Source organism: Sebastes fasciatus, chromosome 8 (genome assembly GCF_043250625.1).
Source record: "Sebastes fasciatus isolate fSebFas1 chromosome 8, fSebFas1.pri, whole genome shotgun sequence".
Classification (NCBI taxonomy): domain Eukaryota; kingdom Metazoa; phylum Chordata; class Actinopteri; order Perciformes; family Sebastidae; genus Sebastes; species Sebastes fasciatus.
Window position 1 is genome coordinate 1,754,100 of NC_133802.1, and position 13,067 is coordinate 1,767,166.

At 42.3% G+C, this 13,067-nt stretch overlaps 1 protein-coding gene across 15 annotated transcripts in view; it reads right to left on the reverse strand.

Annotated features, from left to right (window-relative positions):
• Window positions 1-13,067, reverse strand: part of hspg2 (heparan sulfate proteoglycan 2) — a 160,309-nt gene that overhangs the window by 90,557 nt on the left and 56,685 nt on the right. For all 15 annotated transcript variants that reach the window (XM_074642440.1, XM_074642436.1, XM_074642452.1 and 12 more), the window contains 2 exons: window positions 10,843-10,981; window positions 10,033-10,092 (listed from right to left, as the gene is read on the reverse strand). In XM_074642440.1, coding sequence (XP_074498541.1) covers window positions 10,033-10,092; window positions 10,843-10,981 — 199 coding nt within the window. The remainder of the gene's footprint in view (window positions 1-10,032; window positions 10,093-10,842; window positions 10,982-13,067) is intronic.

Below are 13,067 nucleotides of genomic sequence, written 5' to 3' on the forward strand. Positions count from 1 at the left end.
CCGGTCCAACAGAACAAAGAGGATATCCTGCGAACCAAACACATGCTCCCATGCGCCACTCTTCACAAGTCTGCTGTCTCCGACACACGCACACGCACACGCACACACACACACACACACACACACACACACACACACACACACACACACACACACACACACACACACACACACACCCTGGGGCTTTGGAGAGACGCAGGGAGGAGCTGCTTCCTGTTTTCCCTCCTAAATGGAAAGAACTGAGCACCATTATAACCATTTTTTTACCAAAAAGTTGAGCCCTCAGCCCTGGCGTGGGCAACAATGACCATGTTCTGTTTTGTGGTGACTCATTCATTCTTCCACTGCTTTGGATGCAGTTGCACCGTGGGGCATGCTCGGAAATGTCAGCTGAAGAGGCCTCTCGGTCGCTCTGAGACAAAGATGGCTTTCAAGAGAGGGATCCTTGTGTAAAGTTGTCCGTGAATCTGTTCACTGTCTTTCAATAAAACGGGGACAATGTTATCTTGTGGATAAATACAGATTTGACAAAATGTTTATTTTTTTTTTATCATTTACTGTGCTGACAAGACCGATTTTCACACTCCAATCTGGATTCTGAAAGAGTCCACTCCTTAAACCTCGACAGACAGCAGTAAACAACAGCTCCTTCATAATCAAGTGGGTGTGCTGGATCCAGCTGTTTTACAGCTGCGTATACAAAAAAAAGAAACACATGGCTCCTAATACATCATTACTGGAGCTGTGGCATGTCTTTCAGAGGAGAGGAGATTAAGAAAAAGTTGGTGTAGAGTTTTGCTTTCAGACTGACTGTAACTGCTGCTGTCTGTCTGTCCTTCTGCATGTTATCTGCATATCTCAACAACCGTTCATCTGATCTACTTCACACCTGGCGGGTAAATTGCTCAGGACCCGGGGGAGTGCGGTGTCGTATGTGGTGCAATTTGGCCAGATCGTGAGGCTATAACAATGAACTAGAGGTAGACTGATTAATCGCTTTGGCCGATTAATTGGCCGAACTGGGCTCTTATTGTGGCTGATGGCTGCACAGCCGCCACCAGTCATCACCGTTTTGCATGGAGGCTCCATACACAAGGTCAAGGTAGAGGGGGAGAAATAAAGTTATCTCTCAAATATATAATTCAACACTATCAGGTCTTTGTCCCAGATACAAGACAGGCAGACAGTGAGGAACAAATCATTCAACTGTTACTTTAATTTACCAATTCATTTTGCAAATAATCCAGCCACGTAACCATCCATTCATGAAATGATATCGCACACTAAGGATCTTCCTTACCCCGGGAATGTGCATGAACATTTAACAATGTACGAGATGTGCAACAGAAGTAGTCCTGGCCAGTCGTATTGTAAGCCGCAGAGCAGCTCATCCCAAATTACAAATAAATAGAATATGTTCCAATGATGTAATCCACCTGATCACACTTCAGGATATTCTCTTACAAATAATTATATTCGGAGTGACAAAAAACAGATTTATTTAAAAGGGGGTATGCTAAAGTAGCCGACTAGGCTGCTGCAGAAGTAAAGAAGATATCGGCTGATTAATCGGCTATCGGCTTTTCCTGCTCCAAACTATCGTTATTATATCGGCCTTTAAAAGTCCACTATCAGTCGAACTCTACAATGAACGTTTACGTTTTGACCTGTAACTTTTGAACCCTAAGTCTCAGAAACTAAATTCTTTTCCCTGGATTTTGTGGGTCCAGATGAATCTATCCATATGGGCCACGCCCATTTGCCAAATCTGATATTTTGCTGCTACTCCTACAAATTTTGAGTAATTGTCACCAAAATTAGTACAGAACATCTCTGGACCAAGCCAGAAAAGGTACTTTTTCTCATTTTTGATGTTACGTACAGTTTGGTTAAAGCTGGCCCTCAAAGTTGGCTCAAATGCGGTGGGCAGGGCTTAAATTACACAAAATGTCATGTCTCCTGAACGCTTTGTGCTATTGCAACCACATTTGGTGGACATGTGTAGATATGATGTGTGACTGGCCATGACAAATTTGGTGCCGCTTGGTCAATAGGTGGCGCTGCAGCAGCATCATCTAACCATTAAGTATTCCCTATCTGTCTTGGCATATCTCTAGAACCGTTCATCTGATCTACTTCACACTCGGCGTATGTATTGCTCAAGACCCACGGAAGTGCAGTGTCGAATGTGGTGCATTTAACCAGATGGTGGTGCTATAACAACAAACTTTATGTTTTGGACTGTAAATTTTGAATCTAAAGTCTCAGAAACAAAATTCTTTTCCCTGGATTTTGTGGGTACTCTATCTACTGTATATAAGCCACGCCCATTTGCGTCTTGACGTCTTTTGTCCAAATCTGATTTTTTGCTCCTCCTACAAATTTTGAGCAATTGCCACCAAATTTGCTAAGGAACATCTCTGAACCAAGCCAGAAAAACATACTTTTTGGATTGATGATGTCTCGAAACAGTTTTGCTATAGCTGGTCCTCAAACTCAGCTCAAATGCTGTGGGCAGGGCTTGAATTACACAAAATGTCATATCTCCTGAACCACATTTGGTGGACATGTGTAGATATGATGTCTGAGTGACCATAGCACATTTTGGCCAATAGGTGGTGCTGCAGCAGCATCATCATCATCTATCTATTAAGTGTTTTCTGTCTGTCTTCGCATATCTCGAGAACCGTTCATCCAATCAACTTCACAATTGGCGGGTACAAGCAGCCATAACGCAATCAGCCCGCTCCGGACAGGCACAAGCTCCGAATGGGCACTGCACTACTGCTGCAAACTAGGCAAAACTATTTGAAGTCTACAAAGTCCAGCCAGGAAACAGTTGACAGGAAACTTGCCCTACCCGAACCATCTGAGGTCTCCTCCCACGAATAGTGACTAATCAAAGCTAATGAAATATCTGCTACTAACTTCAAAAGCTGCAGATATGCTGTTCTGTCAGAGTCAGAATGGGAGTGAGAGCCAGAGAGAGGGCTTCATTATTACTCTCCACTCTTTTATGATGATCACTGACTGAAACAAAGCAGTCACTGTATAAGAGTACAAACAGACAGGAACATTGCAAAGATACAGTATACCCCTCTTACCAATCGAGAGTGAAATTACGAGTGATATCTTTTGAAAGGAAGCACATATACTGAATGTATTGTCCTACAGGAGAAAAATAGTTTAACAAGTCCCAGGAGAGGTATTATCTGACGTAGATATTCTCTAGTGTTCAACCAGGAAGCCGCTGATCAACTGTGGGGCTTTATCCAAATAAACTCTCGGATCTGGGAAAACCACGGGACGACTGAATACCCGGCCAATAACCACAAGTTCTAATTCAGTATTTGTTTTGTGACACAACAAACCATTTTTTTTCCTTTCTCCAATTTAAGCTATTCTCCTCTGCTGCGGCATAGATCATCATGAAGGTCGACAAAATAAACAACTGTATCAGTTACAAGCCCGTCCTTGAGGAAAAAGAGATCATTCAAACAGTCGCACGCGCTCTCTTTCTATGAAACATCTCTTTCCTAAAGAGGAGCGGCGCGGGCGAGTTCTCCAAGGCAACGCATTTGTTATTGGTACAACAGAGCGTGGCATCATCGGGCAAGGTGCAGTAACAAGGTTGAAGTCCAATCAGCTGTAGTCTTTCAGAACAATATGCAGTCGCACTGACAATTAACTGTTTGGTAATGGCTTTTTATCAGTGGCTGCCCATTCAGATAAAACCAAACATGTCCTTCAACAACACAGCCCAGAGGTCTGTACTACGAAGCCAGTTCAACATACCCAGGGTATCTTCTCCTTATCTGGCTTCACTAACTCTAACAAACGAGATCCCGCTAAGCGGTCCTACGAAGCTGGTTATCAACTCGGTAAATCAACCCAGAGTTTCTCAGTCTGGTTATGAGCGTGTTCACATGAACGGGGCTGTGTCTGCAGCATATAACCAATCACAGACATGGACAAGTCCACAGACAGGCAGAGCGGCACTTTTTACAAAGGAAAAGCAAACTATATTAGACAAATACGAAGAAGTTAAACACTTAATCCAGACTAATAGTAACACAGTTGAAGCTCCCAAATGCAGGAAGAACATCTGGCAAAAGAAAAAACTCCTGATGTATGAATGCGTAAATTAACAGACTTATTAATTTAACAGAATACTCAAAAGTCAGATATAGTCGTCTAAATATAAATAGCTTTTGGGAGAGTAATAGATAAATGGATTACTCTTCTTTTTACACTATGTTTATAAAGTGGCGTCTATTACTATTTCAACCTTCTTTCTTTGAATTATATTTTTATATTTATTTTTTTACTTGGTCTTGAGTCCGTTTCACCCTCCTCTCTGGCGGTGTGAAACGGACTCAAGACCAAGTAAAAAAATAAATATAAAAATATAATTCAAAGTGGTAAACACCCCCAGCATACAGCCAGCTGTCCTTCCTGCATTGTAAAAACTGTGTTGTTTTTAGTCTGGATTATGATTTAAACTTCTTCATATGTGTGTAATATTATCATACAATCACCGCACTGAGCTGTGATTGGTCAGTAGGCGGTGCTTTCATACGAGTTGATCTCTTATCTGGAACATAACCTGCTCCGGAGCAGGTTAGCTGTTCAGCATCAGTTACCATGGTGATCTACCCCGGTAAGAAGTGATCCACCTTCGTAGGACGGAAAACCCTGAAGGGTTAACCCTGAAGTTACCTCGCAAACGCAAAATCCTGCTTCGTAGTACAGGCCTCTGGTGTTGTGTCGTCCTTGTTTATAAGGGAGTCTGATTATAATGCGAGGCAAGTTTCTGCTGTACTCTTGGGTCAGTGTGTGACCACCTTGAGGGCCCCCAGCAGTGCAGCAACAAAGACTTTACCAAAATAGCTGCAGCTGCCAGCACTCGTCCCCCTGTGTAACTACCTAGGAGTGTGTGACACACACCAACACACTCAGAGGCAGTGCCACTGAGAAACTGCCCATGATGAAACACTGAGTGGGTGGCCCGGCCGCAGTCTCTCTGCTGCCCAGGCCAAAGTGACAAGACAGGCTACATTACCCTGATGCATTGTCCACTTATGCTGCAACATCTGCTCTCCTCTAGAGATAATGGGACAATATGAACCTGGATTGTGTTTTTTCAGCAGGCACTCACTGATAATTGATGTCAAACCAGCTGAGGCTACACAAGAATGCAGACACCTGTCTGGGAGTCAAGGACAACCTGAGTTTACGCAGAAACGTCCCTGCAGACTAAACACAGAATACATCTCTCCTCTCACCCTTCCCTTGAATCAACTGACAAACTCCAATATACACATTTAGTCTCAAAATCACATAGCACTGAGTAAATCAAAGGTAGTTAATGGCAGTGGTTCCCAAACTTTTTCACATCCCAACTGATACAAATTAGACCACAGACCCCCATCGGATAAGATGTTGTCCCCGGGTCCTCCATCTAATAGGATGGAGGAATTTGTTTTAACGCTCTTAATTTCTTTAATGCATTAACGCAACTTGCGATTTTTATGTTGTAGCGGGTTCGCGCTCAGGCTAGCACGAAGATACTAGTACTAGTATGTCAGTATGGTGCTCTACAGTTGTAGCTTGGACCGATTTGACCACGGAGACGAGAGCGACGGCCGGCTCGACCGCACGTTACCGCAATACGATAACGTTTCCTGTCCGTGACAGAGTTAGCATGCAGCTTTAGCCGTGATGTCTAGCTCTGCTTTTCCTGTCAATGTGTGAAACCCAAAGTGTTTCCATCCTTTACTGGATGTGTAGTGCTTACCACGCTGGATTTAACATGGGAGGGTGCAGGTCGTATCCATCCTCCAACGGTTTATACTTTCTCGTTTCGGCTCGCTGCGGTTTGTTTTGGTTTTTGACAGATACGGAACGGATATGACGTCAGGTTACTCAGACTACAACAATAAAAGCAGTAACTTCCTTCTACCTCCACATAGACTCAAATCAAGCAAATATGCTGATTCTGGCATTAAAAGAATTATTTCAAAATTGTAAAAAAAAATTGCGATACATAGGGGAACACATTTTTTTCCCACCCCTAATACGTACTATTGCTTATTTCATATATTTGAAAACTATGATAAAAGGTGCTTTTTTTAACGCAGTGACACATTAAAAACAAAATAAAATAAAATCGCACGAATAATGAATACAAAATCCGGTGAACAAATGGGCATCCTTCTCTGGTCTTCAGGGCACCCTCTACAGGAGTCACTACTCTAGAGATATGAATTCTCAAGCTTTTCATCCAAAATTAGCACTGGGAAGAATTTAACCCCAGCAGACCCTCACCACCGACCATATAACCATTACCAAGTGGACATTGTAACCTTTGTTTCTTTGGTTTCTAAACAAAGTGCCCAATATCCCTGGTGCAATGGGAATGTCTGTAATGGAGCCGGGAAACAGGGAAAGGCTCTCGCAGACGAGATAAGTTGTATTTTGTCTCCCAGGAATCTCTTCGGGGATCTGAGTGTACAGGTCAAGGTTGGGAGGACATGAGACGCAACCTTGGTATCTCTTGAGGAGATCGCAGACTTTGATTAGGGGCGATAAAGAACAACAATGGACAAAAGAGGTTAAAAATAGCCTTAACAGCAGATTAGGCACCAGGTGTTTTTTCACAGCTTCAATGCGCAAGGCTAAGACAGTGGGAAATGGGAATTCCTTCACCGTCTGCAAATAGTAGCATAACAGGATATAAGCCATAATTGGGGCAACGGTGGCACCTACGTACTTTAAAGTACTGGAGGGGGAAGGAAGGCAGAGGCTTGTGCGAACAGCCTGGACAGCCAACAGGACAGAGACACTCAGAGAAGTATTCAGCATTCAGCACAGGAAACCAAATTTCCTTCCCATTGCTGTTGTGCTCAGATCTATACATGGAAATAGCCTGTCTCCTCCAATCATAGCACCATGATCACACTGAGCACAATGCAAATGTCTCGTCACCTTTGAGATGAGGTAATATATTAAAGACAGCACTGCATAATCTCAGCCTCCAGTTTAATTGCCACATTAAAGCAACACTGACCTTTATGTGGATACAAAAGCCGGGAAGTTTATGGAAACAGAAGCAATAAACCAAAGTAATGGGGTATGTTTGTAGGTGCATGTCGCACCAAAAAATTTGAGCACATCAACAGAAAGTATTTTCCCAACTTGTGCTGTCAACAAAGCACAAACTGGCTTTGTGTTCTGTGACTTTCATATTCTTTTGTACGTTTGTACGTGCCAAACTCTGACCCGAGGGTACCCACCAGGAGACACACACACACACACACACACACACACACACACACACACACTTCAAAACACGCTCAACTTTGATGGTTGAAATAAAACTTTCTTCAACTGAAATGATCTGCGAAGCTGTGTTTACAAGAAAAATACAATTTCTTACAACTATGCCTTAATGAATCCATCTTTGTCTCTATTAACTAAATATTTTCTTCATCAATGCGCTGCTAAAAACTGACTCAACCTTCTGCTAAACCTCACAAGCCTAATCTGTCACAATCACATGCGGTCAACATCATACACATGATTTGTTAAAAGCTCCTCTGGCTCCTTTAACAACCCAAATTCAGCGAGGCCTCACAGCCGTGCTATTTCTGTGAGCGAGGCACATGATGCTACGCGCCCCAGCTATGATGTCAGCTCGCAATGTTGCTACCAAAACAATTATTCTGCCATGACGTAATCAGCTCAGCTAACCTGTCGAGTGCCACGTCTGGCACCGAGGACAGACTGAGAAGCAGCAGCTATTACCAACCAGGCCTTTGTCTTTCATAAGAAAATGATCTGACCTGTCAGGATATTAACATGTGTCTGCTTTGGTAAAGGAATTTCCTGCATGAGGGAAATGATAGGTATAATAATAGAAATGTTGAGAGTTCCCAAAATTGCTCATACACAGAAAAATTCCCTGAAAGTCCATAGTCTGGATAGATGCACCAAATGGAAGTAGGACTTTGTTGAATATATTGTCAAGTGAGCCATGGGGACTAAAATCCAGCTGTAGTTGAGTATCAGCATTGGTATTAGGGATGTCACTATACCAGAAATGTAATAGTCAATACCAATACCAGGGGAATTCCACGATTCTCGATACCCAATTCAATACCATGGTAACTAACTATAACTGGAGTATCCTAATAAACTATTACCAGTTTATACTCTTAAAGGGGACATATCCTGCTCATTTCAGGTTCATACTTGTATTTTGGGTTTCTACTAGAACATGTTTACATGCTTAATGTTCAAAAAACACATTATTGTTCTCATCCCGTCTGTCTGAATATACTGTACTTGTATGTACTTGTATTCCCCCTCTGTCTGAAACGCTCCGTTTTAGCGCTTGTCTCTTTCAGCCTCCCTCTGGAAAAAGCCCAGTTTGCTCTGATTGGTCAGTGTTTTCCGGTCTCTGTGCTGTCACCGTCTTCACAGCGTCACTGCAGCCAGGGAGTTTAGTAACACTTCTGCCCGAGACTGTATAGTTGTGACATCACAACTAGGGATGTCACAAGAACTGATACCTTGGAACCAAGTTAATGCCAAACTTCTGAAAACGCAACGGTACTTATTTTTCTATAGTACCATCAGGGTTGGAGCACTACGGCGTCCAGAGAAAAAGTGTCTTGGACGCGGTAACCTCTATCAATACGTCCAGGGGAGGCCCCCTATTTTTTCCCTGATAATGCTACATCCGAACAGCAAATCTGTGTTGAAATCAGCAGGACGGAAGCAAGCTAATGTTAGCTGTTAGCTCCTTGCAGGACTGTGCTGCTTAACAGCTGCTAACAGCCAACATTAACTAGCATTTTCCCTGCCGATTTCAACACGAGATGTGCCATTGATTTACATTATGATGCGTTCAGGCTCTATTCAGGTCAGTGAGTATTGGGCGAAGGTAAATTCAAAAGTGATCATGATGTGTTCAAATGTAATCTTGTAAAATTAATTTTTCACAGAAATATATAATAGAGAGGGAATTATGACCTGTTTAACTTCCTAACAAAAAACAGTATGCAAACAATAATAAAGGAGTGTATGTTGAAGTACATGGGATTCATTTATTTATTGTTTTTTACCCTGGTATTGAATTGGTAGAATCGTGGAATTTCACAGGTATTGGTATCAACTACTAAATTTCTGGTATTGGCACGGTTTCTGAATACGGCCTGTGTGTATTTCTCCGTTGATTGAGTGTTTTGATACCTTCACAGTATTTATATAGCACCTATATCTGCTTTATCATCAAAAAAGACATGACAATCTCACTTTCTACAAAATGGGACCTCTAAGGTATCTTTGGTGGCTAAGGCCAAGTAGCATGCACACATATTCAGTGGAAAAGTCATGACAGTAACTCTTGGTTGTTTTGCTGTCTGCAATAATAAAAGAAAATCTATAGCCGGTAAAAACAAGAAAAATGGACCAAGAACAGAAGCAGCAAACCACAGGCGTGATTAAAGAGTTAGACCCATCATGCAAAGTTTAGTACTCTATTTAAATTGTTTTTCCCTGCTACTGTGCGATGTGATATAGAGGGGTGCCCGCATATAAATACTTTTCAGGTCTACAAAAAATAAGAGGGCCTGGAAAAAGTGCAGGGGTGTGAATGGAACGCAAAACAGAGGAGCTGTGCTGCAGCTTTTATTGTTCACGGTGCTTTCATGTGTCTTATTGTGCTGTCACCTCTGCCGCCGGTTAAAAAGATGAAAGAGGAGAGGAGATGGTTTTTGTCTCGAAGACGAAGCACAAAGCGCGTGTTATGACCAGACTCTGGAAAGCTGGTGAGGAGTGGTGGGGGGAGAGGGTGTAGCAGGATGTGAAGGCATCATCATTCAGGTACAGACAGACATAACATACACACACATGCTGAAGTTGGAGTCACAGATCTGGCAGCTTTAGAGGGCTGAGTGATCTACCACACATCAACGAAATCTGCCGCAAGGAAAACTGTTAGATTCACTAGATGTTCTGGTCCCTTACTTGTGCTCTCGGAGACTGGAGGCCATGGTGTGCTTCCATCATCCTCTCCACTGGGCAGATCTTTGGAGACAGAAACAGAGGTTTATGGGGAAACAGTCAATGTGCAAGTTCAAGTTGAGAAAACGAATCACGTCTGGTTCACTTGTGTAACAAGTAGAACTTAAAATCTGCTCTAAATTCCTCCTGGAAAGTGTGAATCCTGCACTTTTGTGTTACTCTGTATGATGAAATCATCAAAATAAGAATTAAAATAAGAATTTCATCTTGTATCTCTGAGCAACATTCCCTTGTTTTCAGTTTTGGGATGGGTTAACTCCCTGAGACCCGCATTCATGTGTGATGATGTTTGTCCCCATAGGAGACATTTCATGTAGTGAGACCATTTTTAAAATTTGACCTCACTGTATAAAATGACCTGTGGTGACCTCTAGGATAATCACAGCCTCATGAAACTTTAGAGCCACAAACTAGAGACCTAGAGCATTCAGAGGATGGATGGATCAAACTAGAGACCTAGAGCATTCAGAGGATGGATGGATCAAACTAGAGACCTAGAGCATTCAGAGGATGGATGGATCAAACTAGAGACCTAGAGCATTCAGAGGATGGATGGATCAGACTAGAGACCTAGAGCATTCAGAGGATGGATGGCTTTCCTAGCTAGATGACAATAAGGGGGTTTCTGAGCAGTTTCCAGAACAGAAGTGGGTCTCAGAGGGTTAACAACAACCGAAGGAATGCTTAATGAAAAACATCTCCAATGAATTAGGGGCAGCTGTGGCTGTGGTTTGTGGTCACCCAGCCTCTTACCAATAGGATCTCCTGAAGCTTCATCAGCAGCAAAGTCCTCGTCGTCGTCCAGTAAGCTCTGAGACGCCTGGACATCTTTCTCCCCCTCCAAGTCTTCTGGCAGAGGAACCTCTCCCCACACCTTGGAGGCCTGAGTCACCTGCGGCAAACACAGAGAGATTTATAGGGGTTGAAGTCTCCACGGAGAAAGGTTACACCCAGTGCTATACATGGACCCTGGAAGGGTGGAGGGAAAACAAAAGCTCAGACAGGAAACAGGGCATTGTGGTGTGTTTACTTTTACCATTTATTATCTCTTAGAGGCCTCCTCAAGAGTTTGCATGCAAATAAAAGTTCATGACACTGGTATGAGCAGAGCTAACTCAGGGCTTAAAGTTTGTTCACTGAACAAATGTCCAAAAAACTCAATTTCTGTTGGAAGTATTTCTAATCTGAATGGTGGAAGTTGGTTCCAGATATGCACAGCTGAGTGCAATGACCCACATATGAGTACACACACAAGTAAAAGACACAATCACACATGAACACACACTCCACAAAACTGTGAAAGTCCGGGAAAGCAGCTGAGGTTGAGATCAGAATGACACAAATCTGTTGAAGTATGCTTTAAACTTCATGCCCCTTGGGTAAAAAAAAAACACAACCGGCTCCTCGCTCTGGAATTAGGAAGGAGTCAATCACGGAAACATGATGTCACCTCCAGGAGCAGTAAAAACACCTCAAACACATGCAGCGCCTCAGACGACAAGTCGCTTCAAAATCTGTGATCATCCTGTCATTAAGCATGTTGTATGAATGGAACAATAGTAACTGAAGGATGGGAGAGCAACTGAGAATGGAGCGCCTGGCCCCGAGCCACAGCACGGCAGAATTTCATTCAACTTGAGCAGCATACAAAGTACAAGGTCAGGAAATCAAACCTCAGTACTTACTCTTTGATCAGCCAGTTTCTGATTTAAATAAAAATGTTAAACAGTTTTATTGGGGCACAGTCATTGCACTTGTGCTTGAACTAAATACTAATATCAGGATGATAGTGTAGAGAAAAATAGTCGCACATTCGTAACCACGATGCAAAAAATAATTTAATAATTTACCAACGTTTCAACGTGTCTTCTTCAGGGTATTGAGGAAGAACATATTTTATTCTATTGTTATTTTTTACTGCTTATTTGCACCAACGAACCAATGCAAATTCCTAGTGTATACCTGATACATCTGGCAATAAATAAAGATTCATAGTGCTCATAGTGATTATTTCAACACACTGATGTGTTGCAGGTATATTGTGTACCATATAGAGTGCTGCAGGGATGACATATTTTAGTAGGCCAACCAGGAAGTTAGCATCGCCCCGGTTCCCTCGACAGAAAGCCAATGGGATCGTTCCATTTGGTTTTAAATTATTGCAGAAAATAAGCTTTGTGTGAATGCAATCGCCAGAAGTAAAAAGCTAGCGTTAGGCTATACACACAACTTCATCACAGTCACATGAACGTGAGTATATACAACGAGGTTGTAAAGGCGGACGAATCGACGAGATGACGTTTAATAGTCTCATTTAGCCACCTGTTAGCAACCGCCTTTTTAAAGACACAAAAAAGCTTCAAAATTGAGTGTGTTGAGTGGGGTATTTATTGATGTATTCTATATCGTAGGAACAAAACCTAAAATCTCTTAAGCTTGTGTTAACCACAGACATTATATCAGGCATCTAATTAAAAAAACATTCAAAAAACCCATTGACTTCCAGACGAGGGAACCGGAAGTGCTCAAATGCTAACTCATTTCCGGGTTTTAGAACTCATTCCTGCAGCACTCTATTCACCATCTTCTTTTAGCATGTTAATGCTAATTAGCACTAGACACAAAGTGCAACTAAGGCTGATGGGAATACCTTTGGTGTTGCATGTAATGTATTGTAAAAATATGGATCTGATAATAGCGCTGAATGAAAAGTTAAAGGATCACCAAAGTTATTATTATTATAATTCATCATGAGGGGGGCATGAATGTCTGTACCAAATGTCATGGCAATCCATCAAATTGTTGTTGAGACATTTCACCAAAAACCAAAAACGTCAACCTCATGGTGCCACTAAAAGAATAGTCAGGAGATCACCAGAGACCTTGGGATTCCTCCTCTGGGGACCATGAATATCTGTACAAAATTGAATTTAGAGTTGCAGTGCTAGTGAGGGCTAAAAAAAAAAGGTGCTTGGTAG